At 44.9% G+C, this 24,982-nt stretch overlaps 1 protein-coding gene across 1 annotated transcript; it reads right to left on the bottom strand.

Annotated features, from left to right (window-relative positions):
- Window positions 1-1,396: 1,396 nt before the first annotated feature.
- On the bottom strand, window positions 1,397-24,911 carry LOC132765790 (zinc finger protein 420-like). Its single transcript, XM_067463474.1, has 11 exons — window positions 24,799-24,911; window positions 22,390-22,880; window positions 19,767-19,866; window positions 17,627-17,706; window positions 14,967-15,087; window positions 12,801-13,820; window positions 6,930-7,648; window positions 6,616-6,787; window positions 4,449-4,528; window positions 4,126-4,246; window positions 1,397-3,632 (listed from the first exon to the last, which is right to left on the bottom strand). Exons 2-11 carry the CDS (start codon window positions 22,798-22,800, stop codon window positions 2,455-2,457), a joined length of 4,002 nt encoding a protein of 1,333 aa, XP_067319575.1. The 5' UTR covers window positions 22,801-22,880; window positions 24,799-24,911; the 3' UTR covers window positions 1,397-2,454.
- Window positions 24,912-24,982: the final 71 nt, after the last annotated feature.

A 24,982-nucleotide genomic window follows, 5' to 3' on the forward strand; every position in this document is an offset into this window, starting at 1 on the left:
ACCAGATAAATACTTGTTTATTTATTTGCCTCACTTGTATATTGCTTTTCTCCTGCCAGCGGGGCACTCAAAGCGGTTTCCAACAAAATTACGGCAAAATTTAATGCCTCATGTACAGGAACCTAACATAGCAATAATAACATACAATTATCAATTAAATCATAAAACACGACATCATTTCACATTCAAACATGAAATTAAAAACATATGAATAAAAACATTAAAATCACACAATCTAACAATCATAGTCCAGGCCGTTCAAAATATCTCAAATATCTATTGCTCATAATCCCTGATCATTCCTTGTACTGCTTACTGCCCAAAGGCTTGGTCCCATAGCCAAGTTTTTACTTTTCTTCTGAAGGCCAGGACAGAGGGCGCTGACCTGATTTTGTTTGGGAGGAAGTTCCTCAGCCGAGGAGCCACCACTGAGAGTTGTATGCTCCTTGTACGCTGCTCCAGTGAGCAATTTGGCTGCTGCCCATTGGACCACTTGAAGCTTCCAAATAGTCTGCAAAAGCCACCCCACGTAGAATGCGTTGCAGTAATCTATGCTTGCTGGGGCCCCAAACTTTAGTCCCCAAATCTCAGAGCTGCAAAAAGGAACCACAAGCAAATCTAATCAAGTTTGGCTGCTAGAATTGACCATAGATTGTAAGGCTTAATTACATAGAGCTTCACACAGGAACCACGGTGACATTTGGGAGGCCCCCTTGTAGAACCACAACTGTGGTCTAAGCGGACGAGTTTGCTTTTGAAGAACCTTAGGTTGCAAAGACTGAAGATGTCAAATTTGGAAGAGAAGGGCAGATAGAAACGGTCATCACCTCACCTCTGGGACCTCACCTCTGAGGATGCTTGCCATAGATGCAGGCGAAACGTCAGGAGAAATGCCTCTAGAACATGGCCATATAGCCCGAAAAAACCCACAAGAACTGAGAGAAACGGTCATATTAGGAAAGACTGTCCTAAAGTATAGCATGAGTTCAACTAAGCTTTTGTCAATAATTTAGAATTTTCCTCTGTTTTCTATTACTTTTCTTCATTCTCAGCATGGACTCAATTTACTTGCTTTTCAAACAACTTGATTATGTAATGGTGGTCGGTATTAACTTTTAAGCAGGGGTTTGTAACCTGAGGGTCCCCAGATATCTTGGCCTTCAACTTCCTTAAAACCCAACCAGCTGGTAAATTGGCTGGGATTTCTGGGAGTTGTAGGCCAAAACACCTGGGGACCTACAGGTTGAGAACCACTGTTTTAAAGTCTATTGAGGAAGGATCCGGTGAAATACTCAAAGATCCTCTTTTCGCATGTATGTATACTGTTTGTGTTAGAATAGGGTGTGTGTGGTCTATAAAGACAGATGGGGGGGGGGGGATGGAATGGAGGAATTGGTAAGAAACACTTCAATACACTTTATTTATTCATTAATTTATTATTATTTGAAACACAACAAGATTAGTACATAGCAAACAAGATCACTATGCTGCTTGTTGCATTGGATCACATGTCGGACACTTCCCAAGTGTCAAGGACTATGCGATGTATTGGCGAATAATGCGTGCAGATCCCAGTAGGGTGGCCTTTTGCAGCTGACAAGTGGTAATTTTGTCAGCACCGATTGTGTTTAAGTGCAGGCCAAGGCCTGTAGGCACTGCATTATTATTATTGTTATTAAAATTATTGATACCCTGCTTTATCTCCCCTGAAGGGGACTCAAAAGCAGCTTAACATAAAAGTGCTAGCACACCATTTAAAAATATACAAATACTGAAACAGAAATAAATGGAACCAGTATTAAAAGCTTCACAATTAAAACCATTCAAACATATTTGCATTATCTCTCATTCAAGATAAATTAGTTATTTCTGCATCATATTCTTCCACCAAAAAAGATCTAACTGAAAAAGTTTTTATTCGAACCGAATTATACAAGTTGCTTGAGATATATATTTCACCCACTTTAGAATGTTGGAGACAAAACATTTAAAAAGGTAAATAATCAGCAACGGCTGTAGCAGCAGCAGTTCAGCAAATAAGAAGCTTCTGTTGCCAGCAATAGAGTGACTGAACTTAAGCAATCCTGGAACAGAGTCAAGCTTAACAATTTATAGAAGACTTTGCCCAAAGAACAGTGAACACAGCCTAGCTATCCATCTAAGCCACAACAGACATCTTTCCATGCTCATCGAAGAAGAGCAAAGAGAACAGCTTGCTTTGAGTCTCCTTTGTGGAGAGAAAAAGTGGTGTCCCAACACATACTTCATATTCCTAGCCACGAGTCTTGTCCAGCCTGAAACCTGTTTTTGTCTTCCCTCTTATTTTCGGGAACTCTTTTTTTAATATTTAATCAAAAGAAGCCTGTTTCTTCAGAACGATTTTTTTGAAAAAAATTCCAGTAATTCCCGAATAAACAACAACAAAGAAATGCTATTTTAAAGTCATCTCTCTCTCTATTGCAGAAGTTCAGTCTCATCATAGTTTGGGATGAGGTAAAAGAAATGAGGTATTTCTATTGGCAAAAGCTCGCTCCGCACTTGGGCATTTAAAGCGTTCTCTCCCACGTGTTTCGCTTGATGACGCCGTAGACTATCCTTCTGTTTGAAACTTCTTCCACACTCCAGGCATTGAAAGGGTTCTTCCCCAGTGTGGATTCTTTGGTGCTCTGTGAGCTTTGCCTTCTGTGTGAAGCCCTTCCCACACTCCAAGCATTTAAATGGCTTCTCCCCAGTATGAATAGTTTGATGATTAGTCAGATGTATCTTCCGAATGAAGCCCTTTCCACACTCCAAGCATTTAAATGGCTTCTCCCCAGAATGAACAGCTTGATGATAGGTGAGGTTTGTCTTCTGAGTGAAACCCTTTCCACACTCCAAGCATTTAAATGGCTTCTCCCTCAAGTGAACTGTTTGATGAGAAGTGAGATGTGCCTTCAGAATAAAAGACTTCCCACACTCTAAGCATTTAAATGGCTTCTCCCCACTATGAGTAGCTTGATGATAGGTGAGGCTTCTCTTGTAAGGGAAACTCTTTCCACACTCCAAGCATTTAAAAGGTTTCTCGCCAGTATGACTTGCTTGATGATAAGTCAGATGACTTTTCTGAAAGAAGCCCTTTCCACATTCCAAGCATTTAAATTGCTTCTCCCCAGTATGAGTAGCTTGATGATTGGTGAGGTTAATCTTGTGAATGAAGCCTTTCCCACACTCCAAGCATTTAAATGGCTTCTCCCCAGAGTGTATTACTTGATGACGGGTGAGGATGTTCTTATGAGTGAAACTTTTTCCACACTCCAAACATTTAAAGGGTTTCTCCCCCGAATGAACTATTTGGTGAGAAGTGAGATGTTCTTTCCGAATAAAAGACTTTCCACACTCCAAGCATTTAAAGGGTTTCTCCCCTGAGTGAATTGTTTGATGAGAAGTGAGATGTCCCTTCCGAATAAAAGACTTTCCACACTCTAAGCATTTGAATGCTTTCTCTCCAGTGTGCGTTGCTTGATGATAAGCCATGCTTTGCTTGTGACAGAAACATTTTCCGCACTCCAAGCACTTGAAGGACTTCCTTGTTGTTTGCTGACCAGAGAGGCACAGCTCCTGATTCTCTCCACAGTCCCGATATTGAGATGATTCTGACACAGAAAAAAAATTACATTGGGTTATGGCTCCTCTAGACACTATATCCAATTCCCTGCTGAGTCATGGAAACCTACTGGGTGACCTTGGGTGCACAGTTTCAGCCCCAGAAAACTCTGTGATAGGTTTATGTAAGGCTTGTCATAAAATGGAAAGACCTTCAAGGTACACAACAACAACAACAACAACAACGGAAAAAATGACACCTGCTGTACAAAATGATGGAAACAACCTGTTTCTTTTCAACCTGTTTCAACACTGTTGGTTTCAGACATGACACCTAGGTATTTCTGCCCCCCCCCCCCCACACACACATCATGTCAGACCTACAGAAAGATGCTATAGTTGAATGGTAAACTTAATGTTATTGTATCCTGCTGTAAACCTATGCCTAACCTGGTCCTTTGACCCCCCCCCCCCCTTTTAAGTGACCTTATGCAGCTATGTCATGTTGTGACTAATACTTTCTTATACAAGAGGGTGCCTTACTTAAGGAGGACACAGTCTCCAGATTTTCATCCATGACCTCCTGGTGCAAGGCCCTTTGGTCCGGATTCAGCAGGGCCCACTCCTCCTCACTGAAGGACACGGCCACCTCTTGGAAGGTCACCTGGACAGAGAAACATGATTGGTAAGCAGGACACACTGACCCCAGTCAGAGACCAGTTGCTTCTGGTGGCTGAATTAAATGTCAGTCCTCACGCAGGGACTTTGCTGCAGGCATGTTGGGTGGAAAGAGGTGAAAATGACAATGCAAAGAGAATGCTAGAAGCCTGAGACCTTCTAGGCCCATCAGGGATTTAATCACCTACCTGATGGGGTGTCACAGAAGGTGTGTTGCATACATCAAAAAGAAGAAGCAAGCCAGTATGTGTTGGTTCAGATTCACCTCCTGTAGGAATACAAAAGGCAAGGGTATTTTATTGGCCATGGTCTCCATTTCTGTTGGTACCATCTTCCTAATGGTAACAGCTGTTCAAGAATGGAGTATTCTGTGACCAGAGAGTGCGGTGGAGTCTCTTTCTCTGGAGGTTTATAAACAGGTTTGATGGCCATCCATTTGGAGTGCTTTGAATGTGTATTCCTGCCTGGCAGGGAGTTGGGACTGGAGGGCCCTTGTGGGCTCTTCCACCTCTAGGATTCTATTATTTTATGATTCTGTGATTCAGTCATGAAAGGCAAGACCTGATCAAGTCTGGAGGCATTGTTGTTGCTGTTGGCAAGTGCCTTCAGGCCAGCTTTGACTGATGGAGATTCTGTGAAAGAGGGACCTCCCAGCCAGATCTGCTCAGGTCTTCGACAGGCAGGGCTCCCTTGGTGGAGTCTACCCTCCTGTAATTCAATCTCTCTCTTTTCCTGCTGCCTTCTCTCTTACTAAGACTTACTGTCTTTTCTAGTCAGCACTGTGATATGGCCACATTGCATCTATGTCAGGAGGAAGTAAAGCTTGAGTTTCTCTAGGACCAGTATATTTGCTTTTTTAGCCAACGGCATCCACCAAACTCTCCTCCAGCACATTTCAAATCAGCTTTCTTCACTGTGCAGCTTTCACAGTCATACATAGAAAAGGGTACCTTGCGGCCTTTCATTCATTAGTCAAAGCCACATCGAAAGCGGTTGACATCAACAACAACCTCTGGCCTGCAGACTTCAGCCCTTTTATACACCCTGATCCCCATTGGGTTCCTTGAGGAATTTATTCCCCCTTGCCCCTGCTTTTCTGGTGGATATTGACAAAACTGTACTTAACTCATCAGGCATTTAAAAATAGGTTCTCACAATAATAATAATAATAATAACAACAACAACGACAACAACAACTTTATTTGTACCCCGCTATCATCTCCCCATGGGACTTGGTGTGGCTTACATAAATCCGAGCCCACAATACATCAACACAAGCAAAAACATGGGAAGAGTATAGCATTATGGATAGCCATATGACATCCTTTCAACATATTCTCCGCTTAATCTATTCTTCTCCAGGCTGACCATACCCGGCTCCCTAAGCTGCCCCTCGTAGGGATTCATCATATCCAGACTGATGACCAATTTCTTCACCTTTGGCCAGGTTGAGGCACAGAGCCCTGCTGTTGTTTTATTTACTTTGGTAATAGTGAGTCAAGCTGACTAGATGGCCACGAACGCCCTCCCCCAATCTTTTAAGCTAAGTACTAGATTTTAAAGATTTTGTTAAGTTCTACTTGTGGCTATTGGCCATTACCTTGTTGTGGAATAGAATTGTGTGGGGGAGACCGAGACCCAGATGAAACTGTCAGTAGACGCTGGAACAAGAAATGACTCCTAGTAAGAGAAGGTGAGAGACTGATGACAGCTGTTCCCCTCCGGCCAAAAAAACAACTCAAGATAAATGATCATTTTATGCCCAGGAATGCAAGATCTGCCCAGAGCATTGAGATTAATATACCAGTGTCAACCCAATATGCTCTACTTGAACAAGAGCTTTTGGAGGAAGGGGTACTGCTTGGTATTTTTCTACTATTGTAATAGTGGACCTGTTGTCTTGTTGGACTGGATGACCCACGAGGTCTCTTCCAATTCTAGGATTCTATTATTCTTCTCTGGCTCCCTAAAAGTAGTGGCAATGGGAGCAGACTGGGAGCAGGTGACAGCAGTGAAGAGGAGAAACAGCCACAACACACCCACAATACATATCGGTGGTCTCAAAGTCATTGCACATTATTGCAGGGCTGAAAATGCTTTGGAAAACTGACTGAATGCATGCTGAGCAGCCCTAATGTGCAAAAACAGCTACTTATGCACAACGTGAAGATTGGTTTGCAGTGAGCTGACGGTGCTGCCTGTAAAGCCAGCCACGATCCAATGCAGCTCACATGCCTGGGTACTACACTCCCGATGAGGAAGTTTGTTTTTTTAGCTGCTTGATTGTACTGTTTACTCTTATTCAAGAGAACCTGCGTATCCAAACGGACCTGGATCCCTTTCATACATATATACCTTCATTGAGCCACAGAGACTGAAAAGGAGTGGAGTCGAGCCACCCAAGTGTGGCTGGGTCTTTACTTGTGGAGCTGGGAGGGTCCCTTTGTCCTGCACAATCTGGCATCCGGCTGGAGGTGGAGGGAGGCCTTTCCAAGGCGGAAGACACTTCTGCACACAAGTCCGGCATCTGAAAAAAACACCAAAGGGACACAAGTATAAATGATCAGAAAATAAGGGCAAGAGGGGAGGGAGGGATCTGAAGTTTGGCTCTCTTCATGATAAGTGTTCCTGGCTCTTTGGAAGCGTGGGGATAAGCTTCCCTCTCTCACCTGTTGTTCCTTGTCCTTCTCCTCTTGGGCCCGACTCAGGAGGAATCCTTCAGCCAAGGCCACGGCCTGGGAGCTGGTCTCTGCCCCACATTCCCTGACCCAGCGCTCCATCTCGGCCGGAAGGACGGCCAGGAACTGCTCCAGGATGACCAGGTCCAGCATCTCCGCCTTGGAGTGTCGCTGGGGCTTCAGCCACAGGCGGCAGAGAGAGTGGAGGCGGCTGCAGGCCTCTCGGGGCCCCAAGGCCTCCTGGTAGGTGAACTGCCTGAAGCTCTGGCGCTCTGCCCCTGAAGGTGGTGGGGGCTCTCCCCTTCGCAGCCCCCCCTCCTCCTCCTTCCCCCCCACCAGAAGGCTTCCTCCTCCTCCTCCTCCCCACCACTGCCCTCCATTCCCAGCAGCAGCAGCAGCAGCAGCAGGAGAGGCAGGCGGAGGGTCCTGGCTTGGCTGTGCTGGGCCTGAAGATGCACCACCGGGCTGGCTTCCCTCCTGCGGCCTCTCCTGGCAGCCAGGCTCCAACCTGGGCAGCAGGAGAGCCATGGCCCCCTCTGGGAAGGAAGGAAGGAAGGAAGGAAGGAAGGAAGGAAGGAAGGAAGGAAGGAAGGAAGGAAGGAAGGAAGGAAGGAAGGCACTCTCTCTCTCTCCCCAAGTCAGGAAACAGCCCAAGGCTCTCCCAGTCACTCCTCCTCCAGGAAGAGTGGCCAGAAGAGGAGGAACCTTACCTGCAGGAGGCCTCTGATTGGCCATTTACTTCCCCTCTAGGAATCCCCCTTCTTTGCTTTAACTCTTTGGAAGCCAGAAAGCTTGTCAGAATGCTCCAGCATTTCTGTGTTCTCAAATAATATTCTGTGTCCAGGTTGGTTCATCATAGTATGAAAGCTGAGTCTGGAAGCTCAGAACCTTAACACTGTTTCCGCTTCGCTCCTTCGAGAGAAGCTGTATGCGCAACGCAGAACAGAACACAGATATTATGGAAGGAATGTAAGAATTCTTTAACGGTAAAACCGTGAAGCTGGGTTGCAGTTAAACATCAAAAAAACCAAGATTATAGCAAAAAGAATGATTGACAACTGGGAAATAGAGGGAGAAAACGTGGAGGCCGTGACAGACTTTGTATTTCTAGGTGCAAAGATTATTGCAGACGCAGACTGCGGCCAGGAAATCAGGAGACGCTTCCTTCTTGGGAGGAGAGCAATGTCCAATCTTGATAAAATAGTTATGAGTAAAGACATCACACTGGCAACAAAGATCCGCATAGTCAAAGCAATGGTATTCCCCGTAGTCACCTACAGATGTGAGAGCTGGGCCATAGGGAAGGCTGAGCGAAAGAAGATAGATGCTTTTGAACTGTGGTGTTGGAGGAAAGTTCTGAGAGTGCCTTGGACTGCGAGAAGATCCAACCAATCCATACTTCAAGAAATAAAGCCTGACTGAGTTCTTGTGGGTTTTTTCGGGCTATATGGCCATGTTCTAGAGGCATTTCTCCTGCCTCTAGAACATGGCCATATAGCCCGAAAAAACTGACAAGAACTTAGTGATTCCAGCCATGAAAGCCTTCGACAATACATTAAAGCCTGACTGCTCATTGGAAGGAAGAATACTAGAGGCCAAGATGAAGTACTTTGGCCACATAATGAGAAGAAAGGAAAGCTTAGAGAAGACAATTATGCTGGGGGAAATAGAAGGAAAAAGGAAGAGGGGCCAACCAAGGGCAAGATGGATGGATGGTATCCTTGAAGTGAGTGGATTGACCTTGAAGGAGCTGGGGGTGGTGACGACTGACAGGGAGCTCTGGCGTGGGCTGGTCCATGAAGTCACGAAGAGTCGGAAACAACTGAACCTTATCCTAACCCACCCCTCCTTTCTATCCTTCCATCAAATTGAAGTATATTCCTGCCCTCGGTGTGCCACTCTCCCCTTCCATTATTCACAACCACCGTTGCGGAATGTGCGTAACGCTTGAAGCTTCTGGACCCAGCTATCATACTATCATCAGGTGTTCTGCTATGGCTGACTTCTCTGGTTGAATGAGCCTTCAGTGCCTTTCGTGCCCATGGATTGATGTCTGTGTTTGGTGGTCCCTATGTAGACTTCTTGTCCACAGCTTTACAGTATACGGAGACTCCTGCAGTGGTGAGAGGATCCCCCTTTTCCTTTGCTGAATGTAGGATTTGTTGATTTTTCTGTGTTGATCTTACCACAAAACCATGTAAGAGCTTCACTCTTTGATAGTTGTGAGGGGTCTCTCTTAGTGTGAGAGAATTGCTGTCTACAGAGACATGGAGCGCTTGGATATGCTACAATCCTGCTGGGAGGCTTCTCTTATGTCCCCGCATGGGAAACTATGGCTGACAGATGGGAGCTCATCCCGTCTCGCAGATTAGAACCACCAACCTTCAGGTCAGCAGTTCAGCCGGCACAACAGTTTAACCCATTGCTCCACCGCAGCCCCTGGGGAATACAGTCATTCCCACATAGTATTGCTCTTATGCTTTAAAGCAACCTCCCCCAACCTTGATCTTTTCTCCTGACTAGAAAGTAATCAAGATTTTCCAAGGGATATTGGTAATTTAACATGTCTAGAAAAGGTCATGTTGGGAAAGACTGTCCAAAAGTATAGGATCACTTCAACTACGCTTTTGTGAATTACTTGTAATTCTCCTGTTTTCTATTACTTTTCATTATTCTCAACATAACTCAATTTACTTGTTCTTCAAACAACCTGATTATTTAATAGTGGCGAGGATTCATTTGAAAGGCTATTGAGGAAGGATCAGGTGCTTTCAGATGAAATACTCACAGATCCTTTCTTAGCATGTATACTGTTTGTGTTAGAATAAACCATATAAAATTTACAAATATTAAAGCAGAATTAAATGTAAACTTGAAGTCCTTGTGGACAGCAAGTTACACATGAGCCAACAATGTGATGTGGTGGCAAAAAAAAGCCAATGGGATTTTGGCCTGCATCAATAGGAGCATAATGTCTAGATCTAGGGATGTCATGCTACCCCTCTATTCCACCTTCGTTAGACCACACCTGGAATATTGTGTCCAATTCTGGGCACCACAATTCAAGAGAGATATTGACAAGCTGGAATGTGTCCAGAGGAGGGCGACTAAAATGATGAAGGGTCTGGAGAACAAGCCCTATGAGGAGCGGCTTAAGGAGCTGGGCATGTTTAGCCTGAAGAAGAGAAGGCTGAGACATGGTGGCCATGTATAAATATGTGAGAGGAAGCCACAGGGAGGAGGGAGCAAGCTTGTTTTCTACTTTCCTGGCGACTAGGACGCAATGGAACAATGGCTTCAAACTACAGGAGAGGAGATTCCATCTGAACATGAGGAAGAACTTCCTGACTGTGAGAGCCGTTCAGCAGTGGAACTCTCACCCAGAGTGTGGCGGAGGCTCCATCTTTGGAAGCTTTTAAACAGAGGCTGGATGGCCATCTGTCAGGGGTGCTTTGAATGCAATATTCCTGCTTCTTGGCAGAATGGGGTTGGACTGGATGGCCCATGAGGTCTCTTCCAACTCTGTGATTCTATGATTCTATGATATGCAGTGGCCATCAACAGAGCATTTTTCTATGGAGCGTATAATAGTATGATGTGTGGTCTATAAAGACAGAAAGGGGGGAAAACGGAAAATTGACATGGAGGAATCAGTAAGGAATGCTTCAGCACACTTTATTATTTATTGTTATTATTATAATATTATTTATACCCTGCTTTATCTCCCCCGAAGGGGACTCAGAGCGACTTAACATAAAAACATTAGCACACCATTTAAAATATACAAATATGAAAGCAGAATTAAATGTAAATAGTATTAAAAGATTCAGTTAAAACCATTCAAACATATTTGAATTATCTCTCCTTCAAACTAGTTATTTCTGTATCATATTTCCCTCCCGCCAAAAAAACAACTGAAAATATTTTTGTTACAAACAAAATATATAATTTGTTTTAGATATATAAATACTTCACCCACTTTAGGATGTTGGAGAAATTTTCCAAAAGGAGAAGGCATTTTAAAAAGGTAAATCAGCAGCAACAGCTGTAGCAATTGCAGTTCGGCAAATCAGAAGCTTCTGGTGCCAGCAATAGAGTGATTAAGCTTAAGCAATTCAGGAGCAGTCAAGCCTGTCAAGTTATAGAAGACTTTATTCAAAGAACATAACTAAATAGAAAGGTTAGCAGGGCCAAGCTATCCAACTAGCCCACAGCAGACATCTTTCCATGCTCACTGAAGAAGAGCAAAGAGAACAGCTGCTTTGGGTTTCCTTTGTGGAGAGAAAAGGTTGAGTCCCAACATATACGAGGGTTATCCAGAAAGTAAGGTTACAAGGCATGTAGCTCTCGCGGGGAATTTTCACGCTGCAGCCAAAAGCCAGTGGAAGCGAACGAACAGTGTCTGTCGTCCGTAGTTCATCGACTGGCGTTGTGGTGAAGGTTAGAGATGAGTGTCCTCATTCCATTTCCTGCCAAGTGCAAAGTTTGCACTGTAATATGCTACCTAAATGCTAAGGGCACAAACGCCGTTGCGATTCATTGCAAGAAAAATCGTGGCATCAGTGTTTTTGGACAGAAAAGGGATTCCGCTCGTTGATTTTTTGGAAAGAGGTGAAACAATCAATGCTGCAAGGTATTGTGAGACCATGAAGAAACTTCAAAGAGCCATCCAAAACAAACGTTGTGGAATGCTGATAATAGGGGTCTGTCTCCTTCATGACAATGTGCATCCACACACTGCTCATGCAACACAAGAGTTGTTGACTTCATTTGGTTGGGATGTTTGAAGCCACCCCTCTCACGGCCCAAATCTTGCATCCAGTGACTATTTATTTATTTATTTACAGTATTCATATTCCACCCATCTCACCCTGCAGGGGACTCAGGGCGGATCACAATGCATATATACATGGCAAACATTAACACAACACACAACACATATAGACAGACACACATAGGCTAGTTAACATTCCAGCTTCATGAGGGTATGGTTAAATTCCGTCCACTTCCCCATTCTTTTGCATGCTGAGGGAGATTTTTTATGGAGTCATAAATTAGTTAAATTAGCCTCCCCGTATAAAGCGGTACCTGAATTTCCTACTTGACAGATGCAACTGTCTTTCAGGCTGCAAAGGTCGACAGCAAGCTACACAAATGGTTGGGAGCTTATTCCAACCCAGGCTGGCTTCGAACTCATGACCTTTCGGTCAGTGGTGATTTTAATGCAATTGACTCCCAATCAGCTGTGCCACAGTCCAGTTCACGCACCACAACCCAGCCCACAACCCGGTGACTATCATCTCTTCACTAAATTGAAGGAATACCTGGGTGGAAAACACTTTTCTGATGATGCCAAGGTGACAATCGAAGTGATGAACTGACTGAAAAAGGAAACGGGAGAGTCTATGACACAGGAATCAAAAAACCCATTGCACGGATGACAAAATGTATTGAACTGAATGGTGATTATGTGGAAATAGAATGTAATACCTATGCTATAATCCGTACAAGTTTTATTAAAATATATTCTTTGTATTTTTAAAAAACCTTGCAACCTTACTTTCTGGATAACCCTCGTACTTCATATTCCTGGCCATGAATCTTGTCCAGCCTGAAACCTTTTTTTGTCCTTCTGTCTTATTTTCAGTAACTCTTGTTTTGATATTACATCAGAAGAAGCCAGTTTGTTCAGAACTAAAGATTTTTTTAATTCCAGTCATTCCTGAAAAAAACACAACAAAGAAATACTATTTTAAAGTCATCTCTCTCTACTGCAGAAGTTCAGTCTCCTCGTGGTTTGGACGAGGGAAAAGAAGGGAGGTGTTTCTTCTGGCAAAAGCTCTTTCCGCACACCAAGCATTTAATAGGTTCTTTCCCCCGTGTGTGTCTCTTGATGAAGATGGAGGGTTCTCTTCAGTTTGAAACTTCTTCCACACTCCAGGCATTGAAATGGTGTTTCCCCGGTGTGGATTCTTTGATGTTCTGTGAGGTTTGCCTTCCGAGCGAAGCCCTTTCCACAATCCAAGCATTTGAATGGTTTCTCCCCGGAGTGTGTTGCTTGATGAGCAATGAGGCATCTTTTGTCTGTAAAGGAGCTTCCACACTCCAAGCATTTAAAGGGCTTCTTCCCTGTGTGAATGGTCAGGTGAGAGGCAAAGCATCCCTTTTGCCGGAAGCTCTTTCCGCACACCAAGCACTGATAGGGCTTCTCCCCAGAGTGAATTGTTTGATGAGTAGTGAGATTTCCCTTCCGAATAAAAGACTTTCCACACACCAAGCATCTATATGGCTTCTCCCCAGTATGAGTAGCTTGATGATAGGTAAGGGCTGTCTTCTGAATGAAGCCCTTTCCACACTCCAGGCATTTATATGGCTTCTCTCCAGAATGAATCGCTAGATGATAAGTGAGGCCTGTCTTCTGAGTGAAAGTCTTCCCACACTCCAAGCACTGAAATGGTCTTTCTCTTGTATGAGCTTCCTGATGAGGAATCAGATTCCTTTTGTGACGGAAGCTCTTTCCGCACTCTAAGCATTTAAACGGTTTATCCTCTGTGGGAACTGCTTGATTGGCAGTGAGGTTTCTCTTCTGCATGAAAGCTTTTGCACACTCCGAGCATTTAAATGATTCGACGCCTGCTTGCGTTGCCTGATTCCACATAAAGTTTTCATTTTGAGAGAAGGTCTTTCCACATTCTGAGCATATAAATAGTGTTTCCCTAGTGTGATAGGTTTCCTGACTACTAAGGTTTTCCTTCGGAATGAAGCTCCCTCCAGACAAGTATTCAAAAGATTTCTCTCCTGTGTGAATTGCTTGATGGAAGGTGAACTTTTCCTCCCAACTGAAAGTCTTTCTATTATCCCAACATGTAAATGGTGTCGCTTCTATTTACATGGTTTGAGAAGAAGGGAAGTAAAAGAAAAACATGGATTAGATTCAAATTCTCCTTGAATCATTACAAATTATACAAATTACAATATGCATTTAGTCAATAGGATCAATAGGATCAATTGCATCAAGAGGAGTCTAGTGTCTAGATCTAAGGAAGTCATGCTCCCCATGCCCTATTCTGCCTTGGTTAGACCACACCTGGAATATTGCGTCCAATTCTGGGCTCCACAATTCAAGAGAGATATTGACAAGCTGGACTGTGTCCAGAGGAGGGCGAATAAAATGATCAAGGGTCTGGAGAACAAGCCCTATGAGGAGCAGCTTAAGGAGCTGGGCATATTTAGGAGAGAAGACTGAGAGGAGATGTGATAGCCATGTAGAAATATGTGAGAGGAAGCCACAGGGAGGAGGGAGAAAGCTTGTTTACTGCTTCCCTGGAGACTAGGACGCGGAACAATGGCTTCAAACTACAAGAGAGGAGATTCCATCTGAACATGAGGAAGAACTTCTGACTGTGAGAGCCGTTCAGCAGTGGAACTCTCTGCCCCGGAGTATGGTGGAGGCTCCTTCTTTGGAAGCTTTTAAACAGAGGCTGGATGGCCATCTGTCAGGGGTGATTTGAATGCAATATTCCTGCTTCTTGGCAGAATAGGGTTGGACTGGATGGCTTATGAGGTCTCTTCGAACTCTTTGATTCTATGATTCTAATATAACCCTTTTCTCACACTGGCTGTTCATTACAGAAAATGTTTGTTTTGTCTTTGCTTCAAAAACTATACCAAGATGAAAGTTTCAAAATAAATAATTTCTAAACCAGGGATGGTAGAAATATAGCCCAAGCATGTCAGAAATATTAAAAATTAACTTGGTATTTTTGATCACTGAAGTGTAAGTCAAGCACTGAAAGAGTTACTAGGCCAAAGCCTGTGAGAGTCAGTGGGCCAAAACTAGTGTCGTCCTAAGGAGTGTGCAGTAAACCTCAGTGTGAGGGAAGCCTCATGTGAGAAAGCTCCAGTGTGAAGGCTGCTGTGTGTAAAGCCACTATGTGTTTATTTGAGACTGATTTCTACAGATTCTGATGAAAAGACCTGAAACAATGGATGATTTGGGGGATAACCACAAGTATAAGAGAGCTTTACCCAGAGAGGACACCATCCCTAAATTCTCCTCCATGACTTGCTGGTGCAAGGCTCTTTGGCCAGGATCCAAGAGGGCCCATTCCTCCTCTGTGAAACCCACAGACACATCTTCAAAAGTCACCTGGAGACAAAAAAAACAACAACCACACACATCAAAATTGTGCTGAATTGGAAGCTTTGTCTATTTATTTATTTCGGTTACCTTTTACCCCGCCCTTCTCAACCCCCGAGGGGGGACACAGGGTGGCTTACAAAAAGGCACAATTCGATGGCTATACAAATTACACATACTGTACAAAACCATAGTTAAAACAATTATCACAGTTAAAACAATCAAAAAAATCAGTATATAACACATCATATAAAACTATTCTCATGCTCAGCGTTTCGTCTTTCAGAGTTCCATAGTTCCCTTCCATTAATCATTTCCTGACCATTGTCAAAGTCCTTTCTTTATCTGCCAGATTGTCCGAATGCCTGGTCCCAAATCCATGTTTTCAGTTTTTTCCTAAAGGAAAGGAGGGATGTCACTGATCTAATCTCCCCGGGGAAGGAATTCCATAGGTGGGGTGCCACCACCGAGAAGGCCCTGCTCCTCGTCCCCGCCAACCTCACTTGTGATAGAGGCGGGGTCGAGAGCAGGGCCTCCCCAGAAGATCTTAGACTCCAGGGTGGGACGTAGAGGGAGATCCGTTCGGACAGATACACTGGGCCGGAACTGTATAGGGTTTTGTAGGTCAAAACCAGCACTATGAATTGTGCTCGGAACTGGATTGGCAGCCAGTGGAGCTGACACAACAGGGGGGTAGTATGCTCCCTGTATGACGCTCCAGTGAGCAATCTGGCTGCCTCCCGTTGGACTAGTTGGAGTTTCCAAACAGTCTTCAAAGGCAACCCCACGTAGAGTGCGTTGCAGTAATCTAATCGGGATGTAACAAGAGCGTGGACTACAAAAGACTACAGAAAATTATTAAATGGGATGAAGGAAATATTAGGGGAAAGACAGAGTTGACCAAAAAACAGTAGAAGGTAAAGGAGGAAATAAAGAATGGGGCAAAATTCCCAAACCAGGCCTGTATGCACAGTTGGCCATGTTGGGTCTGTGTGCCAAGTTAGCTCCAGATCTGTTGTCGACTGGGTTCAGTGCTCTCTGGATAAGGGTGAACTGCAACTCCCAGATTCCCAGGGCAATCACCCCCAAAACCAGTCAGTATTTACAGTTGGCCATGTTGGGTCTGTGTGGTCCAGATCCATTGTCAGCTGGGTTGAGTGCTTTCGGGATGCAGGGGAACGACACCTCCCAAAATCAAGGTCATATCCCCCAAACTCCTGCAATGTGTTCAGTTGGTGATGGGCTTCTCTGTGCTACCTTTGGTCCTGGTGCATTGACAGACCCCTGCAGTCTATTCAGCTGCTGATCAGTTCCTCTGTGTTTGCTGTGTGCCATAGCAAAGGATATGAAAGGGTTAAGGGAGAAGAAATGGGCAGGGTCATGCAAATTCTACACAAGGAACCATGGGATGCCTGCCTGTGGTGGAGGAAAAACATCAAATCTAGGATGAAACTGTCCTCAAATGAAACCATTCCTTGAGTGGTGGGCCGTAGTGTTTGGGGAGGATATTGGCAGTGTTTGGGGTACATATGTCCATGGTGCTCGCTCTAACCTGCAATGTCAGTTGGAGGCTTCTCAACACTTAGCCTGTTTGTGGAGGCCAGAGGCTATCTGTGTAAGTCGACACCTCTGCCACATACACATTTTTCACTTTTATGATGTGTAAGATATAGATAGAAGATAGCTACACACACTCATACATACCTGAAGACAAAAAGTGTTATTACTGAGGAGGAAATGCAACCCCAACCAGAAAGGAAAACCAGACCATTTGTGACTGAGTGTCACGGGGTGTGTGCACCCTACACCACTGGAGAAATTGCACTATTCAACCGGTATTGCACCACCTGACATCTGCCGGGAAGTAGCAGCTAATAGTGAAAGGACCAAGGCAGTGACATCTCCAGCTCATCCCCTGTTTGGGTATCAGCCAGCACGTCAACGACTTAAATCAAGAAATAGTTTTCTAAGATCTACAGAGACACTCGATGGAACACCTCAGCAAGCGAGAGTCCAAAAGTGGCAGGCTCAAAACCATAACCTCAACCAATGGCTGATACCAAATGAGAGACTCCCCCCTGGGTACATAGACGAGTGGACGACTTGGAAGGCGCTGAACAGACTGCACTCTGGCACCACGAGATGCAGAGCCAACCTTAAGAAATGGGGCTACAAAGTGGAATCCACGACAGGCGAGTGTGGAAAAGAGCAAACTACAGACCATCTGCTGCAATGCAACCTGAGCCCTGCTACATGCACAATGGAGGACCTTCTTATAGTAACACCAGAGGCACTCCCAAGTGGCCAAATACTGGTCAAATGGCATTTAATCAACTATCAAGCTTGCAAATGTTGTGCTTTGTTTGTTAAAAAATGCAATGCAACTGTTTGGTTTGCTCCTGACATGATAAAGAAATTTGTGACGGACATTTAAAAGAGCATATTGGATGGAAGGAAAAGGAAGACAGAGAGGTTCAGCCAGGGCCAGGGCAACATTCAAGGGACAAGGTAACTTGCTTCCCTCCCCTCCAGGGATCCAGCTTCCTACCTGATCTGGTCTTGTAGACTCTCTTCTTAGCAAGGAAGCATGAAAAGATGGGCCACTACCACTTGGCCATGTTCCATTGCCTGTGAAAGAGTGGAAAGACATCAGGGAGGGTTAAACCAAGCTGGCCCCCACCATTCCTAGCCTTGGGAGTCTGCCACTCATGGTCCCCCTTTAAAATCCCTCTTTAAAATTGTGTTCTGTGCCTTTAATGTGGACCACTTGGTTTCAAAAATGATTTGCTTGCTGTTAGGTGTGACCTACCCTATCACTCAGGGTCAAGGATGTTAGCTAGAGTGAGTCTGAGGAGGAACGCAAGGCAGTTCAACTTTTTTAGACCATGCAAAAAAGGTAAAAGTAAAGGTTCCCCTTGAGATTAAGTCCAGTCATGTCTGACTCTGGAGGCTGGTGCTCATCTCCATTTCTAAGCCGAAGAGCCGGCGTTGTCCACAGACACCTCCAAGGTCATGTGGCTGTCATGACTGCATGGAGCGGTGTTACCTTTCTGCCAGAGTGGTGCCTATTGATCTACTCACATTTGCATGTTTTTGAACTGCTAGGTTGGCAGAAGTTGGGGCTAACAGCGGAAACTCACGCCGTTCCCCGGATTTGAACCTGGTGTGCAGCCCCCAACCCTTACAAGTATTCCCTTCCATGAGAAAGTTGGAGAGAAGGCCCATAGAGATAAAAGAATGATGAGAAATCCCTTGTCTCAATAAGTCATCTTCTTGACTATACAGAGAACTAGTATTTAACCTACACCTGTTGATAAACTCTACAAACTAGCTGGCATGCCCCCCCCCCCCCCATGTGCGTCGGGATGTTGCTAACTGTGAGAGAAATAAGGCTGAACACTGCGAAAGCAAGGCTACCAGCCTCCTCCCAGTAGATTCAAATCAAGGAAAAGCTTCATGAGAACCACCACTCCTCTTAACATCCCCCCAGCAACAGCAAGGGTATTCCTCTGGGCAGCTAATCCAGGAAATCCCAACTGGATAGCCCCCCACGAGAGAGGGTCTTCCTCCAGACGCGAACCAAGAATGGGCAACTTGCAAGTCCCTGACAGACTCAGAAGCAGAGTGGGCAGAACAAAAGACAACCTGGCAAAATGGCACTACCTAAAAGAATCCCCCACCTCGTGTGACTATGGAGCTGAGTAGACAACTCTGCATCTGTATGCTTGCCCACTATGCTCTGCCTCATGTACAGAGGAAGAATTGTTGGAGGCTACAGACAATGCCATTGCTGTTGCCCGTTTTTGGTCAAAAGATATTTGGCTTCTTCTATTTTTATCAGTTTTATACTAATGTATGCAATGGTTTTGATACAAAGTAAATAAATAAACCAGTATTTAAATGGTACAAGGTGGAAATGGTCACATTTAGTTTTCCTTCTACAATTCCAAAACACACAAAGTGAGGAGTTCCTATGGAGGGCTAGAAAGCCTCAATGGACAATGCATGCTAACTGAACCCATTCCTAGTGGAGGACAGGGAAAGAGATTTAAAGATGGGCTCAAAGCCAACCTTAAAAGCTCTGCCATAGACACTGAGAACTTGAGTGCTCCACCTGGAGGTCAGCTGTGACCAGCAGTGCTGTAGAATTTGAAGAGGCACAAAAGGAGGGCGAAAGAGAGAAATGTGCCAAGAGGAAGGCGCATCAAGCCAACCCCAGCCAGGACCATCTTCCACTTGGAAACCAGTGCCCTCACTGCAGGAGAAGATGCAGATCAAGAATAGGACTCAACAGTCACCTACGAACCCACCGCCAGGACACCCATCTTGGAAGACAATCCTACTCGGACTATGAGGGATCGCCTAAGTAAGTAAGTGGGAAGTAGAGGGTGTGTGAAGAGAAAGTATTGGGCCATGTCGGACATGGACACCAAGGGATAAAAACAGGCATTCCACTTACATATTGCATTCCCAATCTTTTCTCCTTACACACATCAGGGTTCAAACAGTTAGGTCGTATAAACTCTCATCAGTGTTGGATTTAGCATTGTGCTTAGGTGTGCTTAAGCACAGGGCCCAGTTGGCCGGGATGAGGGTGGGGGGCATATTCCTAACCAATTTTTTTTTTTTTTTACAATGGATTTCGCTAACTACTTAAGAGGGGATGATCATCCTTGCCCATCCCTTACCAGCTGTGGTGCATTCCCTGTCTCCAACCTGGACAGTGCAAGTAGTGCCCGAAAGAGACTTTTTCACCTCATTAGTGTCATCTGCAAACGAATTCCGCACCTGAACAAGAAGCAAGGATCACAAAGAAAAACAAAGATTAGAAAAGTGTGTGGAGGCAGGCAGGGCTCTTGGACTGTTGTTGAGGAGCCAATTATGGTTTTGTGCATTCTATAGAAGACCCTTTGGAGTCTCCATGGACAACAAGTTGAACATGAGGCAACAATGTGATGAAACAGCTAAAAAAGAGCCAATTTTGACAAGCTGGAGGGTGTCCAGAGGAGGAGAATTAAATTGATCAAAGCTCTGGAGACCATGAATCCCCATGAGGAGTGTCTTAAAGAATAATAATTTTAAAAACTTTATAACCTGCCCTCTCTCCCCGACAGGACTCAGAAATAACAAAAATGGCAAACATTCAATACCAAAGAACAGATAAGCAACAAACCAAGCAAAATAGGAAATGAAATAATTAAATATAACTTGGACAACAAACAAAGCCAAATGTAAACAGGGTATGTTTAGCCTGCAGAAGAGAAGATTGAAAGGAGACATGGTTGCCATGTATAAATATATGAAAGGGTGTCATAAGGAAGAGGGAGAAGGCTTGTTTTCTGCTGGATTGTTGTAGGTTTTTTTGGGCTACATGGCCATGGTCTAGAGGCATTCTCTCCTGGCGTTTCACCTGCATCTATGGCAAGCATCCTGTGAGGATGCTTGCCATAGATGCAGGCAAAACGCCAGGAGAGAATGCCTCTAGACCATGGCCATATAGCCTGAAAAAACCTACAACAACCCAGTGATTCCAGCCATGAAAGCCTTCGACAATACCCTGTTTTCTGCTGCCTTGGAGACTACGACTCGGAGCCATGGGCACCAATTACAGGAAAGGAGATACCATCTAAACATTAGGAAGAACTTCCTGACTGTAAGAACAGCAATGAAACTCTTTACCTCAGAGTGTGGTGGTTTTTAAACATAGGCTGGAGGTTCCTTGGAGATTTTTAAACATAGGCTGGATAGGCTGGATGCCCTCTGTCACTTTTGTTGTGCTTTTCCTGCATGATAGGGGGTTGGACTAGATGGCCCATGTGGTCTCTTTCAGCTTTATGATTCTATTACTCTTGCCTTAGTTTTGGTGGGAAATTCCTGCCTCTGTTTGTTCACTGAGCTCTGCTTCCGGGCACAATTCAAAGTGTTGGCTTTAGCCTATAAAGCCCTAAACTGTTCCGTCCCAGCTTACCTATCCAAATCTCCTCCTATGAACCATCTAGGACAGTGGTTCTCAACCTGTGGGACAGGGCCTTATCAGTGGCCCCCCCCCCCCCCCCGGTATGGAACCTGGTTTTCCGAAAGAAGGTGAAAACCTGGCTTTTTGAGCAAGCTTTTGAGAATACAGCAGAATAGATAACATGAAACTATGAATGATGAACTTGTAATGGCTAGACGATGTTATGGGAAATCGATTATTATTATTATTATTATTATTAAACTTTATTTGTACCCCGCTAGCATCTCCCGAAGGACTCGATGCAGCTTACAAAGGCCAAGGCCTCAACACACAATACAACAATACAAACCTAAAGCAAATTAAAAACAGTTAAGGATTACAGTTAAGGATTACACTAGAGACAACATGTTTTACTGCCTTTATATTGTCATGTTGATTGTTTTACTTGGTTCTTTGAGCAAGCTTTTAAGAATAGAGCGAAATAGATAATATGAAACTATGAATGATGAACTTGTAATGGCTAGACAATGTTACGGGAAATTGATTTTAACAGGATTACACCAGAAACAACATGTTTTCTTGCCTTTATATTGTTATGTTGATTGTTTTTAATTGCTTTTTTATGAATGCATGGCATCGAATTGTGCCAACCTGAAACCCACCTTGAGTCGCCGTATGGCTGAGAAAGGCAGGCTATAAATATCGTAAATAAATAAATAAGTAATTGTGAAGGGGAAGGGCTATGGCTGAGATTAAAGAAGTATGTTAAATAATCCTGGGATTGTAATTTGGGTCGCTCCTAGAGGGACTCTCAGGCTGAGAAAATCAAGTCTGTATATTGTGCTTTCAGGTCCCTGTTGACTCATATAATTGGAAAAGACCACATGGGCGATGTAGTTCAACACTCTGTCATGCAGGAAAAGCACAACCAAAGCATCCCTGACAGATAGCAATCCAGCCTCTGTTTAAAAGCTTCCAAGGAAGGAGCTTCTACCCATCCATTACATACAGATTTTAGGCAAATAATATTCAGAGGTCTGGGCTATTTTTTAGGCAAATAATATTCAGAGGTCTGGGTTGTTGTAGGTTTTTTCGGGCTATATGGCCATGTTCTCTAGAACATGGCCATATAGCCCTAAAAAACCTACAACAACCAGTGATTCTGGCCATGAAAGCCTTCGACAATACATTTAGAGGTCATCCGAAATACAGATCATTGGAATTGTCAGAAGAATATAATAGCAATCTCCTATTTTTCTGAGTGAGTTGAACAATGTCCATAACAAGTGGATATTATGCTTTCAAACAATTATTCCTGACTCCTTGAAACTACAAGATGACTCTCTCACACACACCTGGGGCTTCTCCCGCTTCTTCTCCTCTTTCTGACTCAGGAGGAATCCTTCAGCCAAGGCCACGGCCTGGGAACTGGTTTCTGCCCCACATTCTCTCACCCAGCGCTCCATCTCTGGGGGCAGGATGCTCAGGAACTGCTCCAAGATCACCAGGTCCAGCATCTCCGCCTTGGAGTGTCGTTCGGGCTTCAGCCACAGGCGGCATAGAAAGTGGAGGCGGCTACAAACCTCCCGGGGCCCCTCGGCTTCCTCATAGCGGAAGCACCGGAAGAGTAGGCTCTGAAGTTCTGAATGGAGCAGACTGTTTTCCAGGTTTTGCTTCCAAGGGTCCCCCCAGAATACTCCACCACTCTCTGTCTCAACAGCAGGAAGTGTTTCTAACTGGGAACCAGCTGGCTCTTGCCTTTCCATCTTTGTTCAGTGCTTCTCAGGTGCCTCCAAAGTGGATGAAGAGTGTATCCAAAGGCAAGGATTGAAAACACCGAAAGGGCCTGAAAAAAGAAAACAAGATGATAATGAGACTCTCATAATGAGACTTTTGGGCAGGATAAATGTTTGAACATGAATATCTAATAGATGGCTGGCTTCTTGTTATGGATAGAGGGCGAAAACCTGGAGTCAAGGAAAGGGTCCTAAATGTCTCACAGATCAAAGGCTCCTCTCAATAGTTCTCACACTCAAATCCCTCTTATTTTGTGAATCCCCTGCATTCTCTGGCTGGATTTACACTGCCCTATCTCCCAGGATTGGACCCCAGATTATCTGATTGCGGAGATGGTGGCTGGGTATTAAATAAAGTTTATTATTATTATTATTATTATTATTATTATTATTACTCTGTGATTCATACCAGACAGCCCGGAAAACTCACAACAACCCTGTGTCCTTTTTGGTTGTGGCTGTGGTTCTTGCACTGCTTCCCCCTTGCAGGCCCCACAACTCCCAACCAGCTTTTAAACAGGGGCTGGATGGCCATCTGTCAGGGGTGCTTAGAATGCAATTTTCCTGCTTTTGTGTAGGAAAGCGTTGGACTGAATGACCCACGAGGTCTCTCCCAACTCACTGCTTCTTGGCAGGGGGTTGGATTGGATGGCCCATGAGGTGTCTTCCAACTCTTTGATTTTATGATTTATGTAAGCCGCCCCGAGTCCCTATTGGGGAGAGGGTGGCTGGGTATTAAATAAAGTTTATTATTATTATGATTATTATTATTCTATTATTCATGGCCAGACAGCCTGGAAAACTCACAACAACCCTGTGCTCTTTTTGGTTGTGGCTGTGGTTATTGCAATGCTTCACCCTTGCAGGTCCCACAACTCCCAACCAGCTTTTAAACAGGGGCTGGATGGCCATCTGTCAGGGGTGATTTGAATGCAATATTCCTGCTTCTTGGCAGAATGGGGTTGGACTGGACGGCCCATGAGGTCTCTTCCAACTCTTCGATTCTATGATTCTATGACCGGATGGCCATCTGTCAGGGGTGATTTGAATGCAATACTCCTGCTTCTTGGCAGAATGGGGTTGGACTGGACGGCCCATGAGGTCTCTTCCAACTCTTTGATTCTATGATTCTATGACTGGATGGCCATCTGTCAGGGGTGATTTGAATGCAATATTCCTGCTTCTTGGCAGAATGGGGTTGGACTGGACGGCCCATGAGGTCTCTTCCAACTCTTTGATTCTATGATTCTATGACCGGATGGCCATCTGTCAGGGGTGATTTGAATGCAATATTCCTGCTTCTTGGCAGAATGGGGTTGGACTGGACGGCCCATGAGGTCTCTTCCAACTCTTTGATTCTATGATTCTATGACCGGATGGCCATCTGTCAGGGGTGATTTGAATGCAATACTCCTGCTTCTTGGCAGAATGGGGTTGGACTGGACGGCCCATGAGGTCTCTTCCAACTCTTTGATTCTATGATTCTATGACCGGATGGCCCTCTGTCAGGGGTGATTTGAATGCGATACTCCTGCTTCTTGGCAGAAGGGGGTTGGACTGGATGGCCCATGAGGTCTCTTCCAACTCTTTGATTCTATGAATGCTTCTGGAACATAGCCAGACAGCCTGGAAAACTCACAGCAACCCAGTGTCCCTTTTGGTTGTAGTTATTGCAATGCTTCCCCCCTGCAGGCCCCATAGATCCCAATGAAGATGTTTTGGTGGCTTAAGACAAAGCCCAAGAGGCCTCCTTATCCTGACCCTGCAGAGGGAGCAGCAGAGAGAGGGATCTTCCTCTGGGGCAGCCACTGAAGGCAGGGCCCCTTGGCCCCCTCCTCCCTCCACAAGAGAAGGGCTCTTTGGGGCTGCCCCCCACTCTCTGCTGCCTGAGCCTACCTGGTGGAGGCCCTGCTCCTCTGCCTCCATGCCCAGCCCCTCCCCAGCAGCATCCCTCCCCATTAGCACTACCTGTCAAGTCCTGAGAGGAGCCTCCAAGGCAAGGCCTCAGCTTCAAAGCCCCGCAGACGTCAATGCCTGTGTCCAGGAGACATTCCTCTCTCTCTCCTCCCAGAAAAGGTGGGCCACTTCCGGCCCCGCCCCTCGCCATCCCCCTTTGAGGAGCCCTGCAGCGGAAGCCCCGCCCACACCACCC

This window comes from Anolis sagrei, chromosome 2 (genome assembly GCF_037176765.1).
Source record: "Anolis sagrei isolate rAnoSag1 chromosome 2, rAnoSag1.mat, whole genome shotgun sequence".
NCBI classification, from domain to species: Eukaryota; Metazoa; Chordata; class Lepidosauria; order Squamata; family Dactyloidae; genus Anolis; species Anolis sagrei.